Genomic DNA, 27,505 nt, shown 5'->3' with positions numbered 1-27,505 from the left:
CGTCCATTTCCTGCATAAAGATCAGTCTTCAGTAGTTCTTATTACAGGCATCTCCGTATCACGAAAAGTGTTAGGCTACTTTCCCACAGTTAGTTGTTGGTAAGTTTTTAGTTTTTTTTTTACGCTTGGTCAACAATGTATGGAACATGGAATAAAAAAAAAAATCCAGCCATAAAATAAAAACCTTTTACAAAATAATTATTGGTGGAAAGACTTTGTCACTCATTTCTTTGCAGGTATGCTTTATTTGAAGATCTTTTGAATAAACTTGAAGGTTTCGAAGGCGGCCTGGAAAAGTTCTCAAGAAGTTATCAGTCGTTTGGTATCCATAGCCAGCCCGATGGTGGGATTTATTGCAAAGAATGGGCCCCGGGTGCTGAAGCCGTTTTCCTTACCGGGGATTTCAGTAAGTATAGAAGGTTGAAGCGTGACGTTTCATGGCTGCAGTGTTTCTCAGCTGTTCAATCTATATTACTTAATTAAAAAAACCAAATCTTCCCGCTGTATTTATCTCAGTCTGCAGCTGCTTATGTGGTCGTTAGACCTGTGATATCAGCTTAGTTTTATTTTTAACTAGCTGCACTACCCGGCTTCACCCAGGTTAATAACTGCTGTTAGCAAAATAGAATGTGTGAACAAAAATGTATTCTGCACACAAAAACCACAAAGCAAATAGAAATGTAATTATGAAAAGGCAAAAACTAAGCTAATAGAAGAATTTCACAACATATATTAGCTTTGTTATACTGAGAATGTCTTTGATGCCTATATTAACCAATCAGAGCTCAGATTAATTAACTGTAGCAAAATAGAAGCTGAGCTGTGATTGGTTGCTATTGGCAGCCTGATAAATCCCCAGCCTACAGGAAGCCCACCCCCTGGCAGTATATATTAGCTCACACATACACATAATAGACTGGTCATGTGACTGACAGCTGCCGGATTCCTATATGGTACATTTGTTGCTCTTGTAGTTTGTCTGCTTATTAATCAGATTTTTATTTTTGAAGGATAATACCAGACTTGTGTGTGTTTTAGGGCGAGTTTCATGTGTCACGTTGTGTGTGTTGAGTTGCGTGTGGCGACATGCATGTAGCGACTTTTGTGAGATGAGTTTTGTGTGGCGACATGCGTGTAGCAACTTTTTGTGTGTCGAGTTGCATGTGACAGGTTAGTGTGGCGAGTTTTGCGCGTGGCGAGCTTTATATGAGGTGCGTTTTGAGTATGTGCAAGTTTTGTGTGAGGCAACTTTTGCATGTGTTGCAACTTTTGTGCATGTGGCAATTTTTCCGCGTGGCGAGTTTTGAGCGGCGACTTTTGTGTTTCGACTTTTATGTGGCGAGGTTGGTGTATGTGTGGTGAAATGTGTTCAAGCACGTGGTAGTATGTGGCGCATTTTGTGTGTGTTCATATCCCCGTGGTGGTGTGGTGATTATCCCATGTCGGGGCCCCACCTTAGCAACTGTACGGTATATACTCTTTGGCGCCATCGCTCTCATTCTTTAAGTCCCCCTTGTTCACATCTGGCAGCTGTCAGTTTGCCTCCAACACTTTTCTTTTCACTTTTTCCCCATTATGTAGATAGGGGCAAAATTGTTTGGTGAATTGGAACGCGCGGTGTTAAAATTTTGCCTCACAACATAGCCTATGACGCTCTCAGGGTCCAGACGTGTGACTGTGCAAAATTTTGTGGCTGTAGCTGCGACGTTGCAGATGCCAATCCCGGACACACACACACACACACACACACACACACACACACACACACACACACACACACACACACACACACACACACACACACACACACACACACACACACACACACACACATACATACACACACACATATATACACACACTATGTCAGACATCGTCATTTTCCTGCTTCCCGTTAAAAAATAAAGTAATAAACAACTAAATAAAACAAAGCTCACACTTTGATCATGAACCCTTCATGAAATAGATGTCCTTTCCCAAGTGCTACCGCCCATGCCATATTATGTCCACATCATGCAGAATGTAGGTATCTCAACCGCTTCAAGAATGATTCTGTTATAGGGAATAGCATTACGGTATTTTAAAATGAATATATCATGCCGACAGGTCCCTTTTAACTACAGAACATTGCACATGTGTACCACATCAAAACCAAATGAGCGGGACAGACTTCAAAGCTTAAAGGGAATCTGTCACCAGGTTTTAGCCACCTAATCTGAGAGCAGCATAATGTAATGGCAAATACCCCGATTCCAGCGATGTGTCACTTTCTAGTCTGCTTACTGTGGTTTTGATATAATCACTGATTTATCAGCAGCAGATTATCACAAGAGGACTAGTTCTTCCATACTCATGATCTCTGTATAACCCCGCCCCCACCACTGATTGGCTGCTGTCTGCCCATTTACAATATACATAGAAAGCAGCCAATCAGTGGTGTGGGCGGGGTTATACACAGCTCCACATTCAGAGAACTGGTAGCAGATAAACAGGGATTGGATCAAAATAACAACAAGCTGCTCAGTAAGTGGCACATCACTGGAATCAGGGTCTCTGCCCCTACATTATACTGCCCTCAGATTAGGTAACAAAAACCTGCTGACGGATTCCCTTTAATGGGAATTTTTTTATTTTGTCTAGAATGACTGTGTCATGGGACAAGTACTCTATGCATATATGGTATCATTCTACTCGGGAAAATTTAAGGAAATCATTACATGTAAAATTTCTTAGATTTATAAAATGCAGTGGAAACTTAAAACAAAACAAAATAAAAAAAAAAAAAACGTTTATTTTTTTTTAATTTTTTTAACTATTTTACCAAGCCAATGGATTTTGGTTACATAAAGCCTTTATTATTTTACTAGATGGTGGCCTGATTCTAAAGCATCGGGTATTCTAGAATATGTATGTATGTACGTCGCACTGTGAGTGGGTGTTAAATTCCACGCCAATATCGCTGATTGGTCGCCACTAATCAGCGAAATGTGGTTGAAATCCCACACCAATTTTGCGGCCGGACTGCGTTTCGCTGATTGGTTGCGGTTGGGCGTGCAAGACTAATCACCGAAGCGGTGTTTAAATCCTGCGGCAATATCGCTGATTGGTCGCGGCCGGCCGCGTAGTATATAGCACTGCCACATAGTATATAGCACAGCCACGTAGTATATAGCACAGCCACATAGTATATAGCACAGCCACGTAGTATATAGCACAGCCACATAGTATATAGCACAGCGATGTAGTATATAACACAGCCCACGCAGTAGATAGCACAGCCCACGTAGTATATAGCACAGCCCACGTAGTATATAGCACAGCCCACGTAGTATATAGCACAGCCCACGTAGTTTATAGCACAGCGATGTAGTACACTATGTTCCAAATTATTATGCAAATGACATTTTTCTCTGATTGTCCTAAATGGTCGGTGCAAATGACAGTCAGTCTAATAAAAGTCATCACCCGTTAGATTATACATTGAATTTTATTGAAGATACCTCCCAATGATAACAGTATAGTCTCTAAAATGAATAAAAACTCAAAATGCACTGTTCCAAATTATTAGGCACAGTAGAATTTCTAAACATTTGATATGTTTTAAAGAACTGAAAATGCTCATTTGTGGAATTTGCAGCATTAGGAGGTCACATTCACTGAACAAAAAAGCTATTTAACTCCAAAACATCCTAACAGGCCAAGTTATATGTTAACATAGGAACCCTTCTTTGATATCACCTTCACAATTCTTGCATCCATTGAACTTGTGAGTTTTTGGAGAGTTTCTGCTTGCATTTGTTTGCATGAAGTCAGAATAGCCTCCCAGAGCTGCTGTTTTGATGTGAACTGCCTCCCACCCTCATAGATCTTTTGATTGATGATACTCCAAAGGTTCTCTATAGGGTTGAGGTCAGGGGAAGATGGTGGCCACACCATGAGTTTATCTCCTTTTATGCCCATAGCAGCCAATGACTCAGATGTATTCTTTGCAGCATGAGATGGTGCATTGTCATGCATGAAGATGCTTCTGCTCCTGAAGGCACGTTTCTGATTTTTATACCATGGAAGAAAGTTGTCAGTCAGAAACTCTATACACTCTGCAGAGGTCATTTTCACACCTTCAGGAAGGCTGTTCTGGACCAAAACATGACTCCTCAACCTCCTTGCTGACGTCGCAGCCTTGTTGGGACATGGTGGCCATCCATCAACCATCCACTACTCCATCCATCTGGACCATCCAGGGTTGCTCGACACTCATCAGTAAACAAGACTGCTTGAAAAATAGTCTTCATGTATGTCTGGGCCCACTGCAACCATTTCTGCTTGTGATCACTGTTTAGTGGTGGCCGAATAGTAGGTTTATGCACCAAAGCAAGCCTTTGAAGGATCCTACACCTTGAGGTTTGAGGGACTCCAGAGGCACCAGCAACTTCAAATAACTTTTTGCTGCTTTGTAATGGTATTTTGGCAGCTGCTCTCTTAATTCAATGAATTTGTCTCGCAGAAACCTTCCTCAATATGCCTTTATCTGCATGAACTCTGTTTGTCATAAATCTCTTCATAGTATGATGATCACTCCTAAGTTTTCGTGAAATATCTAATGTTATCAAACCTTGTCCAAGGCATTGCACTATTTAACACTTTTCAGCAGCAGAGAGATCCTTTTTATTTCCCATATTGCTTGAAACCTGTGGCCTGCTTAATAATGTGGAACATCATTTTTAAGTAGTTTTCCTTTCATTAGAATCACCTGGAAAACTAATTATCACATGTATTTAAGATTGATTTCAGTGAGCCATGAGAGACAATTCCATCCACGAGTTTATTTGAAAAACAAAACGATTAAATCTTTATGACACTTAAATCCAATTTGCATAATAATTTGGAACAGTGTATATAACAGCTACGTACAGTAGTATATAGCACAGCCCACATAGTATATAGCTCAGCCCACGTAGTATATAGCACAGCTACATAGTATATAGCAGTGTGGGCACCATATCCCTGTGATAAAAAGAATTAAAATCAAAAATAGTTATATATTCACTTTCCGTCATCCACCAAAGCTCTCCCGCTCCTTGCGATGTGGCTCGCAGCTTCCGTTCCCAGAGATGCATTGCAAAATTACCCAGATTACGTAGCCAGCATCAGTAGTAAAAAGTTGGTCCGGGATGGGGCGACTCACTGGCGCTGACTGGAGGGGAGTAGGGAGGGGCCAATTTGCTGCCGGACTAAGCCTGTCGCTGATTGGTCGCCGCCGGCAGGCCGACGCGGGATTTCCATTACAGACAGACGGAAGTACACCTTAGATGATTATATAGATAGATGCCACAGTACAAAATTATTTTATTCATCTTTCATTTTGGTTTTGAAATGGTTAAAACAGGAAATAGAACCAAAAATAATCCACATTATTTCATGCTTGCTGTAGTGTTTTGTATCCTAATCGGTGGTTTTATTCAAGATTCTAACCCTATGGATTGTTTGCTGTAGTGTGTTTTTTGTTTGTTTTTTTCTTTTCTTTTTCTGCCCTTTTGTTCCAATTTTACTTTTTTGTTGAATATGCAAATCTATTCATGAGGAACCAAATGGGGGGTGAGGGGAGTCCAGTGATCCTGTCTGACGCTGGGTTCATTCCTTAAAAATAGTGAGTCCAATGAACCATATTTAATATATTTTTGTTTGCGTTCGTACAGTAATTTGGATTTCGGTTCAACGGAGTCTGAATCTGATTTATGATGAAAGTAAACCGCGCAGCACAATTATTGTTTTAGACTAATCTGTTAGACAATGCAGTCTAGAAAATTAGAATAGAGAAAACTCGTTCTGAATTACAACAGTGTTTGGTAGACTGGAATAAATGGAGTCTCTGAAACATTAGACACGTTCTCCTTGCAGTAGGCACTTGAAGTGCCCTCCTGGGTGGCATTGTCTTTAATTTGCAACTTTGGTCTTAGTTAAATTGTAATACTTATTATAATTCGAGATATGTGTTGCCGAATATTATACCGAAGGGATAAACGGTGAAATGAGTGACAGATTATCAGAGCGGAGAGCTTTATCAGGACAAGGAGAGCTTTAAATTGTATGTTTTTAAATTAGTATCTGTGTGTATATAATTATATAATTATTATTATTATTTATTGTTATAGCACCATTTATTCCATGGCGCTTTACATGTGAGGAGGGGTATACATAATAAAAACAAGTACAATAATCTTAAACAATACAAGTCATAACTGGTACAGGAGGAGAGAGGACCCTGCCCGCGAGGGCTCACAATCTACAAGGGATGGGTGAGGATACAGTAGGTGAGGATAGAGCTGGTCATGCAGCGGTTTGGTCGATCGGTGGTTACTGCAGGTTGTAGGCTTGTCGAAAGAGGTGGGTCTTCAGGCTCTTTTTGAAAGTTTCCATGGTAGACGAGAGTCTGATTATATACGCTCCTCAACATTAAAATTGCACCATTATGAAGGAAAAGTTGCAGAGTTATGGAAATCACAGGATGAGTAGACAAGTAAATTTAAACAAATGATAAAAAATTGAAACCATTTTTTCCAAACATCTTGATTTATTTACGGTAGTATTGAGTATGAGCTTCACGTTCAGAAATGCACCCATTTACATGTCTTGGCGGTTATGAATGTTTGTCTGAGGATTATTCTGCCACACTGAATGCATTTGGTAAATCATCAAGATCCACTGCTGGCAGCTACGTTTCAATTGATGACCAATGACATGCTCGATGGGAGACCTGTCCGGAGGCACTGCAGGCCATGCTACGCACACAGTGATATGAGCAACATTCAGCTAGGTGGTGTTGGTGGATTAAGGGTATTACAGGGGCTTTTACTTAGGCTTCAGCCTTCTGTGCTCATCATAAATTAAGCCGCTGAGCTTATATCGCTGACCTCTCGAGAAATCGTTGCCGGTCACAGCCGTTTTTCACGTGACTGTTGCCAACAGCGGTCAGCTGACGGATGGACAGGACCTCATCAAAACAGGACTGCAGTTAGACCTACTCTACTATTTATAGCAATTTTTGGTGTTGGGCAATTTTTTGAAAATCTGAGTTTTTAGAGCAGAATTACTCCAATCGAAACTCATGATTTTTTAATTTCTCGTGTTTTTTGCTCCAAAAACTCTTAAGCAGCACCAAAAAAAAAAACTGTGTGGCCATACTCAAAAATTTTCAATCCAATCGTAGGTCCTTCTTCCTCTTTCAATTCTACGTACCGTATGTTTATTTCTTGTTTTGCATTTTATCGTTTTTTTTATCCAGCAGTTTTAATATGGTTATATTTCTTGTATAAAGTACATCCTTATGAAGAATACTTTTTCAGAACTTATTTTCCTCATTTCATTGAAAAGAAAAAAAAAAAACCCACAAAACCCTGAACTGTCAGCCCTTTATCTCTGCGTTGTGGGGCAGCAGAGCTGTTTCCTGCGGGGAACCTATCACATTTCCTCTGAAACCTGCTGGTGCAGCCGCACAATTGATGCTGCTTGTACATTTTCTACCTATTGCATATAGATTATTGTTCCCTGTACCGTTCCCCTAGTCACTGTGGGTAGCTTTCTATTTGTCTGGAACAGAGGAATTTAAATCTCCGAGCCGGCATTGTTGCCCGTGCGCTTGTCTCTTGCCTCAAGCTAAAATATTGACGGAAATCTTTCAACATAAATATGGCGGAATATAAAACCATAAGCAAACAAAGGTATTGTTTTATTATACAAAGTATCACTTGTGTGGACGTGCGCTTATACCCGTGTGTATATAAATGCACAGCGAGCGATGGTAGATGAGGGCTGCAGATCACGCCGGTGTGCATCACTGCCGTACATCGGATAGATGTCTATATATTTACCATATGGCATCCAGTACTTCATGGGAGATCCTATTAAGGGGGCTTTAAAAAGCGGTTTCTCAATCCACAAAGCAAATTAAAATCCAAAATACTTTATTATGACTTCATTAAAATAGTAGAAAATATTTCTGGTTCGTTTCGAGTCTAGCCGACTCCAGGGCTATGTTCACACATGGTGTTTTTGCTGCGTTTTTTTTTTTTAATGCAAATTTTAAGCTCTGTTTTACAGCAACAGCTATGAGATGTCACAAATCTCATATATATATATACATATACACACACACACACACACACACACACACATACATACACTCACCGGCCACTTTATTAGGTACACCATGCTAGTAACGGGTTGGACCCCCTTTTGCCTTCCGAACTGCCTCAATTCTTCGTGGCATAGATTCAACAAGGTGCTGGAAGCATTCCTCAGAGATTTTGGTCCATATTGACATGATGGCATCACACAGTTGCCGCAGATTTGTCGGCTGCACATCCCAAAGATGCTCCATACAAGGCAGGATGGATCCATGCTTTCATGTTGTTTACGCCAAATTCTGACCCTACCATCCGAATGTCGCAGCAGAAATCGAGACTCATCAGACCAAGCAACGTTTTTCCAATCTTCTACTGTCCAATTTCGATGAGCTTGTGCAAATTGTAGCCTCAGTTTCCTGTTCTTAGCTGAAAGGAGTGGTACCCGGTGTGGTCTTCTGCTGCTGTAGCCCATCTGCCTCAAAGTTCGACGCACTGTGCGTTCAGAGATGCTCTTAGGCCTACCTTGGTTGTAACGGGTGGCGATTTGAGTCACTGTTGCCTTTCTATCAGCTCGAACCAGTCTGCCCATTCTCCTCTGACCTCTGGCATCAACAAGGCATTTCCGCCCACAGAACTGCCGCTCACTGGATTTTTTTTCTTTTTCGGACCATTCTCTGTAAACCCTAGAGATGGTTGTGCGTGAAAATCCCAGTAGATCAGCAGTTTCTGAAATACTCAGACCAGCCCTTCTGGCACCAACAACCATGCCACGTTCAAAGGCACTCAAATCACCTTTCTTCCCCATACTGATGCTCGGTTTGAACTGCAGGAGATTGTCTTGACCATGTCTACATGCCTAAATGCACTGAGTTGCCACCATGTGATTGGCTGATTAGAAATTAAGTGTTAACAAGAAGTTGGACAGGTGTACCTAATAAAGTGGCCGGTGAGTGTATATACATATACACACATGTATACATATACACACATATATACATATACACACATATACATATGCACATATATATATATATATATATATATATATATATATATATATATATATATATATATACATACACACATACATATATATATATGTATGTGTGTGTGTGTGTATATGTGTATATATATATATATATATATATATATATATATATATATATATATATATATATATATATATATATATATATATATATACATACATAGAGATAGAGAGAGAAAAAGCCAACCAGCACTCTTAATGTGAACACGTGCAAAGCTGCAAACTGCATCTTATAGATAAAAAAAAAAACACAGCAGCACATGTACATGAATCTAGGCCATGTGAAAACAGACAAATATTCGATATGAATTATACTTCTCAAAAATATTTTTTCACATATATATTTTTTTTTTTTAAATTTTTTCATAAAACTTACAGTATTGGCCAATTCATGTGTGCCCATCAACCACGGCAAGGTGATCTCCCTCTGATGGGTCCTACTCTACCGTACATGCCACTTTTGGACCACCAGCCTACAACTATGGACAAAACATGTCACTCTGGGCTAAACCTACAATTTATGGGCAGGTAGAGTTGATTACTGCCACCTGCAGGGTCAATGGGAGGAGTGCAAGATCAGCCTGGATGCAGCCACATCCAATAACTAAATAGAGAAAAAAAGCCAACCAGCACTCATAGCTTTTGCATAAAAAAAGCAGCAGCAAAAAACGCAATTTGTTTACAAAGCCTTAATTGTAGATATAGATAAAAAAAGACAAAACTACTAATATAAAAATGCATAAATCCCACTAATTAGATGACATCACACCTTGGCAGGGGCTTTCCACTAGCACGGTATTAATGACCTCTTCTTAGGGTTATTCTTAGATATGCTGTGGATGACCTACCATTAGCATAGCTCCTCAATATCAGACCACTGGGGACCCCACATCTGACACCCTCATGGTCAGCTGTCATCGCCTTCAACAGTGGCTGAATATAAACTGTGTAAGGAGCAAAACACCATGGCATTGTCACAGTGGCGGATCAGCTCCAATTCACATGGGGGTCCAGGTGTTGGACCCCCACGATCTGATATAGTCTTTCCTAACAATGGCTCATCAATATTACAGAAGTGGAAGACCCGTTTAACTCATTAAAACAAAAAGAAAAACTTGCAAGAAAGATAAATAATTTGCTGGCAGCCAAGGACTTGTGCTGGTTGTCTACAGTTTCCGTCATTTGCTAACGTCTTCTCATATCTTCGCTTTCCAGACTCCTAGGAATGTTTCGTATTTGTAAGTTTTATAAAATTACAGTTTTAGCCGCAGGAGATTGACTAGAGGACTAGTAAACCTGCTGCCATATAGTCTCCATGTTCATGAGCCATTTATAATCCCACCCCACTACTGACTGGCAGCTTTCTGCCTATGCAGAGTGTACACAGAAAGCTGCCAATCAGAGGTGTGGGCATGGTTACAGAGCTCAGCATTCAAAAAACTGGTAGATCTGCAGCAGATATAAAAATGTAATTAAAGCAACAGCAACCAGTGAAGGAAGTGACACATAGCTGGAATTAGGGTCTCTGTCTATATCATGTTGTTCTCCGGGGGGGGTAGTATAAAATAAAATTCCTTTTTAATGTACTTGCAGTTTTCTTTAGAGTTTCTAAAGAGGATCCATCAGCATTACTGATGTGCTTATTTTAGTAAATATTGCAAAGTCCTTTCCTGTGTAGCAGGGGTGGGGAACCTTCTTTCTGCCTAGGGCCATTTGGAATTTTATAATAGCGTTCTGGAGCCGTTTAGAAATATAGGCTTAAAAATTAACTATATTGATTCAAATATTTAAATAAATTGCAGCTCCCCCAACACAGTATAATGCAGGCGCAGCTCCTCCCCACACACAGTATAGTGCAGCCCATCCCCACACACAGTATAGTGCAGCTCCCCACACACAGTATAGTGCAGCTCCCCCCACACAGTATAGTGCAGCTCCCCCCACACACAGTATAGTGCAGCTTCCCCCCACACAGTATAGTGCAGCTTCCCCCCACACACAGTATAATGCAGCTCCCCCCACACACAGTATAGTGCAGCTCCCCCCACACACAGTATAGTGCAGCTCCCCCCACACACAGTATAGTGCAGCTTCCCCCCACACACAGTATAGTGCAGCTCCCCCCACACACAGTGTAGTGCAGCTCCCCACACACTCAGTATAATGCAGCTCCCCCCACACACAGTATACTGCAGCTCCCCCCACACTCAGTATAGTGCAGCTCCCCCCACACTCAGTATAATGCAGCTCCCCCACACACCGTATAATGCAGCTCCCCCACACACCGTATAATGCAGCTCCCCCACACACCGTATAATGCAGCTCCCCCCACACACAGTATAATTCAGCTCCCCCCACACACAGTATAATGTAGGCACAACTCTCCCCACGCACAGTATAGTGTAGCTCCCCCAACACACAGTATAGTGTAGCTCCCTCAACACACAGTATAGTGTAGCTCCCCCAACACACAGTATAGTGCAGCTCCCCCAACACAGAGCTCCCCCAACACACAGTATAATGCAGCTCGCCCCACACACAGTATAATGCACCCCCCCCACACATTATAATGCGGGCACAACTCCCCCCATGCACAGTACAGTTCAGCTCCCCAACACACAGTACAGCGCAGCTCCCCCAACACACAGTATAGCGTAGCTTCCCCCCAACACACAGTACAGTGCAGCTCCTCACCAACACACAGTATACTGCAGGCGCAGCTCCCCCAATACACAGTGTAGTCAAGACACATCCGCACACACATTTGCACACACATTACTCACCCCCTCCTCCTTGTTATCCACGCTCCTGCTCCAGGATCTGCTCGGTCTCATTGGCTCCACTGCTGGTACAGCGCGGTGCAAGATGACATGACGTCATCACGTGCCAGATGAGTCACAAGCAGAGAGGGAGTGATGGGAGAGGGAGCATCTGACGCTCTCTCCATCACTGCTTTCAACTCTATCAGAGTCTATGATGCCGATAAGTTGAATGAGCGATGGGGGTGGCGCCGGGCCACAGAGTGGCCATTCGCGTGCACCTCTACAGAATTAAAGGGCCAATAACGGACAAAGTGGCTGCGGGCCGGAGGTTCCCCATTCATTTTTTAATATCATATAAAGATGAAGATAGGAACCAAAAAAATCTGATGTTGTTGTTCATCCCCGGTGCTCTAATGATTTAGTGCAATACAGGCCAGTTTTAGGCGTTGCTCTGGGCAGAGTAATCGATCTTCTGCGCATGCACAGGTCAGGCTACATTCACACTTCCATTTTGACATTATTTTTGTCCTGTGTAGAGGAACCCACAAGGGAATATTATTAATAATGGATCAGCTGTGGAACTGATGCAAACAGAAGCTGTGGGAAGCAATATTTTTATCTGTCAGTTTTCAGAATGTAAGAAAAAGTGCATCGTGCAGAACTTTCTCTTCCTTTCTATAAACTGACAGATAGCAGAACTTGTATAGAGCCCATAATAATCTGTGGGATACATTTTCTTCTGATTGCACCAGCTATACAATTACATTTTTAATTACAGTTTTATTACATTTGTCTGTTCCGTCAAAACAAAAATGTTCAACCAGCAAGTGGATGACATGGGGGATATAATCTATGACTGTGAAGAGAAAGGGACCCAACTTAGTTCATGAAAAGTGTGGTGGGAACAGTTTATAAGGGTGAATCCTTATGACTGGTTACTTTTTTTTTGTTTGTTTGTTTAATTGAGTTTTGTCTTCAATATTTTGAATACAAGTTGGATGTGCAGTACCCGACCGTGGCCACTATATAGTCAACAGAGCTGTGCTGCGCAAGTCTGTAACGGAGCAATTCTGGTGGTCGCCAATACCAGGAACAGTTGAACAGCAGAGGGGCCTGGCATCGCACCCCCACTGATCAGACATTAATGACCTATCTTAAGGATAATCCATCAATGTTAAGTCCTAAACAACCCTTTTAAGCCCCATATCTTTTCGCTGGCTATCCGCCAAACATCTATCTATTTCTCAGGAGCACACATTCTGATGAGCGCTTTTACGTTCTCAGAGATGTGATGCCAGATATTTCGGTCAGTGGATTATTTCTAGAAAACAAAAAGAACAGCAGTCCAAAATTAAACATGCTAAATCCTTATTTCCTCCAACATATTCTTACAATGTGTATGGGGGCCTGGTATCTCCGCCCTAGTAGATCCTAATTTGCAAAACAAACAACCTCTTGACTTAAGCTCCCAGCAGAAAAGGTTAGTTTCAAAGTATAGTAATAGAGCAATATCGCAATGGTTTTATTACAGTTGTGCAGACTTTTGTTCTACATAACCAGGCTTTGATCTTTGGTGGTCCAGGTTCAGTTTAGTACAGCCATAGTGAACCTGAAGGACACCTGCACATGGCCGGATTTGTGATCCACATTGCAGCCACAGATTTTTGCCACTCCAGAAATAAATAACTTTGTCTTATGTTTAAAGAGGCTGTCCACTACTTTATCATTGATGGCTTATCCTAAGGATAGGTCATCAGTGTCTGAACGGTCGGAGTCCGAGACATGGCACCCCCACCCATCAGCTGTTCTTATTGTCGCCGGTCGGAAATGCTCAGTTGTGGATCTGCTCTGTCTTCATATAGTGTCCACAGCTGGGTATGGCACATCTGTGACCTATTCAAATTAACAGTAGGTGGATGTGCAGTACCCTGCCGTGGTCACCATCAGAAGTAGGAACTACTCCGCAATTCAGGATTTCCGGCCGGCAGCCGCTGCTGACACCAAGAACAACTGATCGGCAGAGGATGCCATGTGTCAGACCCTGACCAAGCAGACATTGATGACCTATCCGAAGGACAACCTCTTTAAGATTAACAAGGAATTTTTGAGGGACTGCCAAACCATTAAATATAAGAATAATATACCTCCAAAATCAGGAACTATTCTTTCATTTTAGATGACTGGAATCCCTTTTCACATCCATATAAGAAGTTGGATTTTGGGAAATGGGAATTGTACATTCCACCGAAGGAAGACAAGTCGCCCATCGTGCATCATGGTTCCAAAATAAAGGTACATTCATTTTTCTATTTTATATATTTTTATTTTGTCGCCTTGTTACTACCACAGGTCATTTCGGCAGGTAAACAATTTGGTGAATTTTAGAGTTATTTTTGTGTCTGGAGTCTATCAACTATTGATTGGTAACGGCTTATTTTATTTTTTTCCAGAGTACTGTTTGAGTTTTTATATAGTTTGACTTTTTTCTAACTTAGTCTTCCGATGGTGGAGCTTTTGGTAATTGTTTGAATCTCTTTTGAAGATCATTTTATGCGCCAACCAATTACAGGCTCTACACAGTTTGCTACCTTGATTAGTTGAACTCTTCCAAATAGTATGTAGGTAGCTTATGTTTGATTGCCGGAATTGCAATTCATCGTAATGACTTGCCTGCCCTGTAGGAAGAAAATGTAGTAAATCTTTACTATTTTATGGTTCCTTTAGAAATCAATGTGCAAATACAGTCTCTATAAATTGCTGCTTTCGAACCAGGAGTTGTATTTGGTATTAATGTTCTCCTAATTACGGACCCAATTTTTGTGGAGAATTAAAAGCAATTCCAGATATTGTTACCGATAACATAACACATTTTCTATTTTTGAAATAGCAAAATTATTAAGCCGAAGTAATTTCTAAAAAGTTTGCAAACAATTATTTGTATTGTATGTAAGATAAATATAAACCTTCCAGGAATGCGTAAAAAAGAAACACCACACAAATGCACAGTGCGTAAAACCAGTCAATGTGAACAACCACAGTGATATAAATTGGGTAATTTAGTATCTGAAGTACTACTTAACATTATTGCAGGATATCTGATAATATCTGATAATCAGAAGGCGCACAATGGCCCAATGTTCTATGGTGTGCACCTACTAAATTACAGGAACTTGCCCAAAGTAAGGAGATTGCCCTTGCTGGGGTATCATATTTCCTTATTTCATAATAATTATAATAATAGACATTTAAATAGTAACTGTTGTTTTTAATTTCATAAGAATATAAGCAGCTTTGTAACATACATTAGCAGAGAAACGTGCTTCTTTCTCCTCCTGGAATAATCTTTCTTTTTCAAAATTTTCAATTCTCGGCTAAAATCTGTATTAAGTGAAGACTGATGTTCCCGATACTGAGAGAGAAGATGACAGTTGGTGCTGACAAATTCTATGTAGATAGGAGGAAGGAGGAGCTCTGCTTCTAGGTCTTCCTCTCCATAAAACTTTTATCAGCTCTAACTACCATCTCCTATCTCGGTAATTAGAACATTTCTCTTCACTGAATACAGATTTTACGCAAGAATTGAGAATTTGAAGAATGAATAATCACACTCATGTCATGGATCATACTCAGCAATTTGTCTATGGATTTGTGAAATGATTAGACCACACTCGAAATTCCATTCTCAAAATTGTTGGGTATCCTGTCGATCGGGTTCCTAAACAATTGAAACCTTTTTACAGACAATAGCCTCGGATCATCATAGAATGTCAACAGAATTCTGGAGTAAATTGCTTTGAAAAGTCGTAGAAATACGCAACTTTTTATTCCAGTTTCTACCAGGTCTACCAACATGAGTGGATCTGGGACGTGGCAAAGGCATGACACCACAGCTTGTCTCATTCATGGTGAGCTGTGGCTTTCCTTACCCCCAAAATCTTACTCCAGGCAGAGACTTAAGGTTGATTTCTGGTGTGGTGAACACTGCTTGTCATATGTGCCTAATTCATTAATTGCTTCCCGACTGCCCACTGTAGATAAACGTTAGTGCTTGCTGGGCTCTGTGTGGCGCCGACGTGTGTCTACAGTCGGTAGTCTTAAAGCGCTGCGATTCCAGTTGTAGCTCTGACCAGTGACCTCACGGGCCCTCATTGGATCCGGGCCCAATGATGTTAACCCTTTGCTAGATGCCGCGATCGCAGAATTTAGAAGATCGCAGAGGGAGATAACTGCTTTACTCGCCTCTCCGACGAACCCCATGATGAGATGTGATCACATCACGGGGGATCCGAGCGTGGTCATGGCAGCCGGACGTGATGACCTCCAGTCTCTCAACTACGGTGACCTGTTAGATTCAGCCAGCAGCTGAGTCTAACAGACAATCTGACTGTGTAAAACTGGCAGGTCTCAGACATTGCAATACAATGTCTATTTCCGTGTTAATCTCTGAAATACGTGATTCAGACGGAACACCCAGTGGAAAATTCCATATAATGAGGCAGATGGAGCACTATGGATGCCATAGGAGCTGTGATTCGGCGATCTCAGTCTTTTTAAACCTGCATAAAAGCAGTTTTGTGCAACTCTGAAAAGAAGGAAAAAGCTGAACAGAGGCCAGACAGAGCCCAAAGTAATTCTGCTTCCTCATTATAGTGAATGGATCCCTCGAGGGTGTCATCTGAATCACGTCACTCAGTGATTTTAGATGGAAACTCCAAAGTAAGTGCTCAACATACAGAGCCAGATAAATGTGATCCCAAACGTTATGTAAACAGTTCCCAATAAAAGCTTCAACTCAATCCACAAAAAAGCAAGTTCCCACTCAGGTCTGTCATCTGTTAATGAAAATATAGGGGCTTCCTCGTTACCGGTAGCACAAAGGCTCTGTGAAAACGAAATGGCTCTAAACCCACCATAAGAGATTCCGTAGATTCTGCGCTACCAAATCCAAAGGCCCCTTTTTGAGCCCCACAGTGTACCTAAACCACATACAGCGTCCACATGTTAGGCGTTTCTGAAGCAATGCGAGCCCGCCTAACTTAGGGGTGTTTGTCTCCAGAAGCACAGGCTGGGCATAAAGTACTGGTCACTGCAACTTACTGGTCACTACAATGGCAGTTTGCAATTTTCATTCGGCAACATTCATTGCTGCTTGTTTCTGGAAAACACTCGTGGAGTCAAAATCATCACTACACCTGTAAATAAATTCCTAAAGGGGTATAATTTTGAAAGTGGTGGAGATTCTGCTCTTCTAACAATTAGCAGCTCTGTAAAAATCTGCTCTCCAGGAGGCAAATAGCGCTCCGTTCCTCCTCCGTCTTTCCGTATGGCTAAGTAGTAATGTACAGCCACATATCTGGTATTGACACGTTGAGTAGAAATTGTGGAACAAACTGTGGTGCCATTTCTACCCACTTCTTATGTGAAAATGTAAAATCTGATGCTAAAACAAAATTTTGGTGGTAAAAATGTAGTTATTTTTTCTTCACTGCCCATTGGTATAAAATTCTATGACACACGTGGTCATTGCACCCCTAGATGAATTCGTTGAGAGGTGTAGCTTGTTAAATGGGGTCACTTATGGAGGGTTCTGCTGTTCTGGCACCTCATGGGCTCTCACAGTGAGTCATGGCACCTGCAAACCATAACTGTAAAATCTGGCGCTCCTTTCCTTCTGAGCTTTGTACTGTGCCTGGAAAATATTTCCTAAATACTTGTTGGGTATTGGCGAACTCAGGAAAAAATGGAACTCAGCTTGTTGTAAAAAAAAAATAATTGCTATTAGCCCTTAGAAAAATGTAAAACTTGGGGCTAAAACAATATTTTAGAGGTAAAAATTTACTCTTTCTTCTATGAGGCACATGTGGTGTCAGTATGATCACTGCACCCTTAGATGAATTCATTGGGGAGTGTAGTTTGTACAATGAGTTCACAGGTGGGTTTTTTTTTGTTTTGTTTTTGTTTTGTTCTGGCTCCTCATGACATGGCCCGCTCAAACCATTCGAATAAAATCTGAACTCCAATATGATGCCTCCTCCCTTCTGGGCTTTGCACTGTGCTTCAAAATTAGAATATGGGGTATCTGCATACTAAAGAGAAATTGCACCATACAATTTATTGTGTAATTTCTCATGTTACCCTTATGAAAATGAAAAATTTGGGGCCAAAATAACATTTTCCCCACAAAAATGTTATTTTATCCTTTTCACGGCTCAACGTTGTAAATTTCTGTGGTGCTCCTGGGGGTTCAAGGTGCTCACCACACATCTAAATACATTCCTTGAGGAGTCTAGCTTCCAAGATGGGATCACTTGTGGGGGGGTTTCCACTCTTTAGGTACATCGGGGGCTCTCCAAATGGGACATGACGTCCGCTAATGATTCCAGCAAATTTTGCATTCAAAATTCCTGTGAAGCACCTGAAGGGTTAATATTCTTCTTGAATGTGGTTTTGAGCACACTGAGGGGGATGCAGTTTTGAGAATGCTGTCACTTTTGGGTATTTTCTATCATATAGACCCCCTCAGTGAATTCAAATGCAATGTGATACCTAAAAGAAATGGTTTTGTGAATTTTGTCGGAAAAATGAAGAATTACTGGTCAACTTTTAATCCTTATGATTTCCTAATGAAGAAAAATGTGGGTTCCAAAGTTGTGCTGATGTAAAGTAGACATATGTGAAATGTTATGTATTAAGTATTTTGTGTGACACATCTCTGTGATTTTAAGGGCATGAAAATTCAAAGTTTGAAAATTGCGAAATTTTCAAAATTTTCGGCAAATTTCCATGTTTTCACATATAAACACAATTCATATTGAAGAAATTTTACCAATAACATGAAGTACGATATGTCTCAAAAAACATCCTCAGAATCACCGGGATCCATTGAAGCGTTCCAGTGTTATTACCTCATAAGGTGAGTGTGGTCAGAACTGTAAAAATTGGCCTGGTCATTAACGTGCAAACCACCTTCAGGGTTAATGACCGGGCCAAATTTTTAAAAACTGACTATTGTCACTTTATGTAGCAATAACTCTGGAATGGTTCAACATTTCCCATTGATTTGTAGATTTTTTTTTTTTTTTCATGACACATTATACTCTATGGCAATGGTAAACTTAAGTTGATATGTTTTGTGTTTTGTTTATAAAAATATCAGAAATTTGACAAATTTCCAAAAATTCACAATTTTCAAACCTTGGATGAGTACCCCTTTAATCCAGGTAGTCACACCACACCAAAACAATAGTAAATAACATTTTTCTCATGTCTGTTTTACTTTATCATTTTAGAAGGTTTAAAAATGTAGCAGTAATTTTTCATTTTTTTTTAAGGAAATTTTATTTTTTTAGGGACCTGTTCAGTTTTGAAGTGACTTTGAGGGTCATATATATTGGAATTCTCCCCCCACACTCCCAAAGTGATACCAGTTTAAAAACACTGCCCCTCATTGTATTCAAAATTGCATTCAGGTAGTTTCATTAATTCCTGAAAAGCAACTGAAGGGTAAATAAAGTGACATGACCGGAATGGAAAAAATGTATTTTTACCACCTAAGGCTATGTCCACATGTTGCTGAACTCCTGCGGATCCACAGCGTTTTTTTCCGGGCAGAAAGGCTGCAGATCCGCAAGTGATTTACAGTACAATGTAAATCAATGAAAAAAAAAATGCTGTGCTAATGGTGCGGAAAATTCTGCGCGGAATCGCCACGGATTAAAAGAAGGAGCATGTCACTTCTTTGTGCCGATTTGCAGCGTTTTTGTACCCATTCCATTATAGAAATCCACAGGGGTAAAAACGCAAGAAATCCGCACAAAATCCACATAAAAAAGCATCAAATCCGCACATGCGTTTTCTGCCAAGAGATGCAGCATCCACACAAAAAATTCCAGAGGCAAATCGCAACGTGTGCACATAGCCTAAATGTTTCTAACTTCTGATTAGGCCGCTATAGCTGGAAGACTTTAAGGTTATGTGCACACGTTGCGGATTTTGCTGCGGATCCACAGCGGATTGGCCGCTGCGGAGTCGCAGCTGTTTTCCATGTTGTGTACAGTACCATGGAAACCTATGGAAAACCAAATCCCCTGTGCCGCTGCATTGTATTTTCCGCAGCATGTCAATTCTTTGTGCGGATTCCGCAGCGGTTAACACCTGCTCCATAATAGAAATCCGCAGGTGTAAAACTGCAGGTGGAATCCACACAAAACCCGCAGTAATTCCGCAGAAAATCCGCAGGTAAAACGCACAGCGGTTGCAAAACCGGTGCGGAAAAATCCGCACACGATTCCGCAACGTGGGCACATAGCTTAAGACCGTTATTTGGCCATGAATTGCTATTGCAAACTTCAGAACCACACAATCAAGATCTCAGAGTGCCGATAAGGTTAAAGGGAACCTGTCACCTCCAAAATCGAAGGTGAGCTAAGCCCACCGGCATCAGGGGCTTATCTACAGCATTCTGTAATGCTGTAGAAAAGCCCCCGATGTATCCTGAAAGATGAGAAAAAGAACCTGCTGCGGTCCGCTCCGATGGGTGTCGCGGTCTGGGGGCCTCCCATCTTCTTACGATCATGTCCTCTTCTTGTCTTCACGCTGTGGCTCCGGCGCAGGAGTACTTTGTCTGCCTGTTGAGGGCAGAGCAAAGTACTGCAGTGTGCAGGCGCTGGGCCTCTCTGACCTTTCCCGCCGCCTGTGCCCTGCTGTACTTTGCTCTGCCCTCAGGCAGACAAAGTGTGCCTGTGCCGGAGCCGCAGCGTGAAGACAAGATGAGGACGTCATCGTAAGAAGATGGGAGGCCCCAGACCGGACCGTGACGCCCATCGGAGCGGGACCGCCCCTGGGTGAGTATAATCTAACCTCTTTTTCTCATCTTTCAGGATACATCGGGGCCTTACCTACAGCATTCCAGAATGCTGTAGATAAGCCCCTGATGCCGTTGGGCTTAGCTCACCTTTGATTTTGGGGGTGACAGGTTCCCTTTAAGTCGTATTGGTGGCCATTAAATATTTTGTTTTTCTTTTTTCATAAATCAAAAGCAATTTGGAAAATAAGAAATGCTAACATTTATCTTACTAGAGAAATCCACTTCTTTCTGCTCTTGGGGAGATCATTCATTCACAAAATTCTCAATTCATGGAAAATTCTGTACTTTAAGTTTTCACTGAAGACAGATTTTACCCATTATTGACATAGGAGGTGACAGTGCACTTAAAGTTCTGTGACTGTAACTGTCATTTGAGGTGAACTTGCAGTAGAATGTCAGTGTTTTGCCTTCTAGCCACTCCCCTCTTCATAGGAGATGACAATTGGTGCTTTTAATGTTCTATCTCAGTAATTGGAAAAGCTGTCTTTACCGAGTATAGATTTTACAAATTGAGAGTTAAAGGGAATCTGTCAGAAGATTTTTGCTACCTTTTCTAAGATCTGCATGATGTAGGCAAAGAGAAGCTGAATCCAGTGAGGTATCACTTAGATTACTGGGTGCAGCCCTTCTCACACAGAGCTTTAGATTTCGCAATGCAGCAGAGCTGAGGAAGCTAACCCCGCCCACACCAGGCTCTATACACAATGTCCATAGACAGTGAGCTGTTTATCTCAGTAATGGGAGTGTCAGACTAACATGCACATTCTGCTGTGTCTGAGCAATGATAATCTCCTAGTACTAAACAATTATTGCAAGCAAAGAAAAGCACTGATCTTAACAATAGGCATCCCTGAAATCTGTGTTTTAACCCCTACATTATGCTGTCTTCAGATTACACAGCAAAAACCTGCTGACAGATTTACTTTAACCCCTTCACCACCTTGGGTTTTTCCTTTTTTGAGTTTTTCTCCCATTCTTACCAGAGGCCATAACTTTTTTTTTTTTTTCCGTCAATATGGCCATGTGAAGGCTTGATTTTTGTGGGACGAGTTGTAGTTTTGATCAACACAGTTGGTTTTATTGTGTACTTTGAAACCGGAAAAAAATGTGAAAATGTTGTGAAATTCCACAATTAGTTTTTTTGTTTTGCTATTTTATCATGTTCACTAAGTGCTATAACTTACCTGCCATTATGATTTTCTAGGTGATTGAGTTTGTAGATTCCAAACATCTAAAGGTTCTTTTTATTTAAATGGTGAAAAAAATCCAAACTTTCTTTAAAAAATGCCATTTTCGGAGACCCATAGCGTCTCCATCTTTCGTGATCTGGAGCTGGGTAAAGGCTTATTTCTTGCGTGCCGAGCTGACTCTTTTTAGTGATACCATTTTGGTGTACATATGATCTTTTGATCGCCCGTTATTGCATTTTAATGCAATGTTGCGGCGACCAACAAAGGCGTAATTCTGGCTTTCTGAATTTTTTTTTTCTCATTACGTCGTTTACCGATCAGATTATTTCTTTTTATATGTTGCTAGGATGGGCGATTCTGATTGCTTCGATATCAAATATGTGTATTTTTTTCTTTGTTTTTTTTTTTTTTTAATTGTGCAAATTGAGGTGTGATTTGACCTTGTTTAATTTTTTTTTTTTTTTAAATATTTTTAAAAACCTTTTTTTAAAACTTAATTCCATAGTCTTCCAATTGCTTGCGCTACAAGTCTTCCGATTGCTATAGCTAAAATGGTCACTTGCTATGAGCGCTGTCCGCTGGGCAGCTCTAATAGCTATCTGGCAATGACAACCCATGCCAGCTCATCGGTGACCTGCTGTTATGTGACATGGGTGGGATTAGTGGCGTGCTTCCTGCACGAGCATGTTAACTGCTGCTGTCAGAGATTGACAGCGGCATTTAACATGTTAACAGTCACGTGTCGATCGCGATTCCACCCGCGGCTGTTAAAGGCACATGTGAGCTGTTCAAATCAGGTGACATGTGCCAGAAAGGTTTGCGGGCTTTCCGCCTGAGCCTGCACCAAACAGGGGGAGCCCACCTTAGACGTAACTATACGTCTAAGATGGGAAAGGGTTTAAAGATCAGTCCAGGAGATAAAGATATATTGCTAAAGTTTATTATTTTCATGTGTACTATTGTTTCATGAAATAAAAATCAAAATGACTGATACTTGATGTTGTTTTATTTTTAAATGGACAACCCCTTTAATAGTTGTGTAGAATAATAGCTTGACTCTGTAGTCGATCTTATGCGCCTATTTACATAACAGAAGTCCTTTCCTTATTAGGTAACATGGAGAATATATATATATTTATAATATAGCATATCATAAATATGCACACTAAGATTGGTCTCTGCACAGCCTGGATTGACTACAGTAAAGCCTATGACTCAATGCCACACACATGGATCTGTAAATGCTTGGCTCTCTACAATGTCAACAGGAAATTAAGTACTCAATGGGGCTATGGAGAATAAAATTGGAACTCAATTCAAGACAAATATCTCAAGTGACCATCAAATGCAGAATATACCAAGGTGATGCACTGTCCCCATTGCTGTTCTGCATAGGCTTGAACCCCCTCAGTCAGATACAGAGTCTGGCTATAGATACAAGTTCAAGAGTGGAAGCACCATCAGCCACCTCCTCTGCATTGATGACATCAAGCTGTATGTGAAAAACGAACGAGACATCAATTCACTGATCCACCTGACAAAGATCTACAGCGAAGACATTGGGATGTCCTTCAGACTGGAGAAGTGTGGCCGGTTGGTAATACAGAGACGCAAGGTAGTCAAGACTGATGGAGTGGAATTACCAGCAGGGCACATAGCAGATGTAGAGACATGCTACATCTACCTCGGCATCCCACAGGGATATGGTAACCATGGTGAGGAGGCAAGGAAAGCAGCAACATCCAAATACCATCAAAGGGTAAGACAGGTCCAGAAGAGCCAGCTCAATGGAAAGAATAAAACCCACGCCATGAATACATATGCCCTGCCAGTTATCGAATACCCTGCTGGCATAGTGTGCTGGCCAAAAGAAGAGATGGGGGCTGGAGATGTGAAGATACAAAAGCTCCATACAATGCATGGAGGTCTCCACCCAAAGTCTAACACCCAAAGATTGCATACCAACAGAAAGGAGGGTGGTTGAGGTTTGATAAGCATCCAAGCCACCATCATGGATGAAACAAGGAGTATCCAAGAATAAATCAGAAAAATGGCACCAAGAGATGAGATGCTGAGAGAAAGCCTAAAGGCAGCAACAACAACAGATCCGGAAGGAAGAACAGGAACATGAAGTGCCATGGAAAGACAAGCCACAGCATGGGATGTCCGATCGACAGATAATGGAGGTGGCTGACATGGAGTCCAGCTTTCTCCAGCCATTGGTAGGATTTCTCCGAGACAGCACAGAGGCACTAATCATAGTGGCACACCTAGACCCGTAGAAGCATGGCAGCGCGAAACGGCCGTCGTCTTTTGGATCTACTGTTCTCCCTATATATTCCTGCTATTTATATGATGCCAGAATAAAGACTGAAAAAGTTTGCGGAGGGTGAGTGCTCTTCTTCTATACCAGTATACTAATCATAGTGGCACAAGAGCAAGCACTAAGTACCAGATCCATAGAAGCAGGAATCTACCACACAAGACAAGACCCAAGGTGCAGACTATGCAAAGAAACTTCAGAAAACGTCCAACACATAGTGGCAGGATGCAAAACGCAAGCAGGAACAGCAATTACTGTACGCCACAACCAAGTAGCAGAAATTATATACAGGAACATCTGCACAGCATATGGGCTAAGTCCCATTAAAACCATGTGGCAGAGCCCCAGAAAAAGTGGTGGAGAATTAAAGGGCTAAAATCCTGTGGAACTTCAAGATCCATACAGATAAGCAGGGGTTGCTATCTAACCAGACATTGTGATAGTAGACAAGGATCAGAAGACAACAAAAATAATAGATGTGGCAGTGCCAAGTGACAGCAACATCAGAAAGAAGGAATATGAGAAGCTGGAGAAATAACAGGGCCTCAAAGGAGAACTGGAGAAGATGTGGAAGGTGAAGGCAACAGTGATTCCAGTGGTGATAGGAGCACTTGGAGTGATGGAGTGACCCCTAAGGCTACTTTCAGACTAGCGTCGTACGACGCACGTCGCAATGCGTCGTTTTGGAGAAAAAATGCATCCTGGAAATTTGCTTGCAGGATGCGTTTTTTCTCCATAGACTTGCATTAGCGACGCATTGCCACACGTTGCATCCGTCGTGCGACGGATGCGTCATGTTGCGTCGGACCGTCGGCACAAAAAAAGTTACATGTAACGTTTTTTGGTGCGCCGTGTCCGCCTTTTCCGACCGCGCATGCATGGCCGGAACTCCGCCCCCGCAACTCCGCCCCCGCCTCCCCGGACATCACAATGGGGCAGCGGATGCATTGTAAAACTGCATCCGCTGCCCCCGTTGTGTTTTTCTTGCACAGTATGCGTCGGCACGTCGCATTGTGATGTGCGTCGTACGACGCTAGTGTGAAAGTAGCCTAAGTTGGAAAAATGGCTACAACACATCCCAGGACTAACATCTGAACTCTGTCCAGAAAAGCGCAATGCTGGGAACTAAGGTCCTGCACAGAACCTTCAAACTCCCAGGCTTCTGATAGAGGACCCGAAAATGAGAAAGGACAACACAGACCACCCCATTGGAGGGTGAGATGGAGTTACCTGTCCAATATCCATTAATGCTTGGACAGACTGATCAGTTCACCCATTATGATTGTCTCCTGCCTCCGCGTTTTTGATTGTGCACACCATATTGTGATGCAAATATTGTTTTTTACTTTGTCATGATATAAGTTTAACAGATTTTACATGAGTGGGATGCTTATAGAATTGAGCACAAGGGGACGTAGTCTTGTAAGGAACGTGATCATCACAGGTCAATGTCACCTCATTATATACCTAGCCATAGAGTCCATGCTAGAACACCAGCTATGGTTTAATGTGCGAAGGACAGAATGGCTTGTTGGCTTGCTATGTATTTATTTGTCTTCTTCTGTCAGCGTGTTATTTCTATAGTGTTAATGTCTTTCTTACTACTTTGCGCTACAAAAGGGAAAAAAGATAAAACTTTAGTTCACAACGTCTTTGCTTTTCTATTGTATCAGATTCTTCAGTGATTCAAGGATTCAGCTTGAATCGTGACTTTTTTTGTATTCTAAAATGCTGTATTATTCCCAGAAATTGTTTTTGAGGCTGAGGGCTAAGAGCTATAAATCTCTTCTGACCAGTACATTTATCTTGAGTTCTGAAGTGATGGACTGATAAAAGTGGCTGCTCCAGGCGCTGGATAGACTGGTACACTTTAAATCTAAACGGTAACTTTTTTACATACTCTATCCTGCAATGCAAGAAAAAACCTCTAAATCTGGAGACTTGATTGTAGGGAGCTTGAGGCTAAGAGTCTCCTTGAACTGTCATGTTTTGTCACTGAATTCTACCAATCTATGACGACCTTAGCTGGCAGACACTGCCATCTGCATAATGAAACAACACATGTGCTTTGTCAGAATAACTTTTCACCGTACTTTAAAAAAAAGTAAAAAAAAATAAATAAAAAATTGTGCTTACACTAATAAAACATGCCACCTCTAAAATGTTGTTTTTCTTATTTTTTTTTTTTTTAAAGACCCTTTGTACACTCTTGTATAACTGCTTCCTACTTCCCCTTAAAGGGAATGTGATGGTAGATTCATGCTGCTTGAACACAGGACGCGTGAATCAGATAATTTCTGCATTATTATATAGTCGATTATGTTTTACTCTGATGCCAAGGTATTTTCGAGAAAATTAATATAACATAAGTTAAAAAGCCTTCCACGTGAGTATGTATCTCGGATGACAAGTCGGAGGCATCTCTCTAATGGCTTGTCTCCTCGCCACTTCTCTAGACTCGCAGGTCTCTCCTATGTATGTCCTGTCTAGAGAAAGAAACCCGTCGGTCAATGGGAGGAAGGTGGTAGATCACCCGCTGGGGTCTTGCCTTGGAATAGTCATTTGAGACACGTTGTCCCTGGACAGTTTTTCATTGTATGTTTTCTATAAAACGCTGCAGTGTAAAGTGTAACTGGCTTTTGTCCTAGTTTATGGTAACCTGTCAAGTCCATAAATGCTATATATATATCTGGAGATATAGGATTAAAGCCTATGTTCATGCTTATTGGAAGTGTAGCTACAGCTTATATTCTCACTACCTCCACTCTTCCAGTCGCCTCAAGCTTTGAAGGGAGCAGTTACAATCCCCGTTCATTCTGCATCAAGCCTGCTGTAATCACTCCTGGCACATTCATTGACAGCCTGTTCTGTGCACATACACACTGCACTCATGCTGGAGAGCAGGCTATCACTGTAGGTGCCTAAACTGTGTAGTGAGCGGTGACTATAACCGCCTCAATGACTAGACGCGAGCAGCTGCAGGGAGTCTATACTGTACATTGGCATGAAAAAGTTTGGGCACCCCTTACCAAAATTACTGTTATTGTGAACAGATAAGCAAGGTGAAGGTGATGTGATCTCTAAAAGGACTAAAGTTAAAGATGACACATTTCCTTTGTATTTTAGGAAAAAAAATATTGTCATTTTTTTTTTTTTATACATTGTATAAATTACAAAAAGGAAAATGGGCATT

The 27,505-nt window shown here is 41.4% G+C and overlaps 1 protein-coding gene across 2 annotated transcripts in view; it reads left to right on the top strand.

Annotated features, from left to right (window-relative positions):
- Positions 1 to 27,505, top strand: part of GBE1 (1,4-alpha-glucan branching enzyme 1) — a 208,716-nt gene that overhangs the window by 47,833 nt on the left and 133,378 nt on the right. For both annotated transcript variants that reach the window (XM_077294074.1, XM_077294073.1), the window contains exons 3-4: positions 237 to 406; positions 14,110 to 14,225. In XM_077294074.1, coding sequence (XP_077150189.1) covers positions 237 to 406; positions 14,110 to 14,225 — 286 coding nt within the window. The remainder of the gene's footprint in view (positions 1 to 236; positions 407 to 14,109; positions 14,226 to 27,505) is intronic.

The sequence above is a fragment of the Ranitomeya variabilis genome, chromosome 3, assembly GCF_051348905.1.
Source record: "Ranitomeya variabilis isolate aRanVar5 chromosome 3, aRanVar5.hap1, whole genome shotgun sequence".
In the NCBI taxonomy this organism is placed as follows: domain Eukaryota; kingdom Metazoa; phylum Chordata; class Amphibia; order Anura; family Dendrobatidae; genus Ranitomeya; species Ranitomeya variabilis.
The sequence above is the reverse complement of the archived record's forward strand: the minus strand, read 5'-3'. Positions and strand labels throughout refer to the sequence as shown.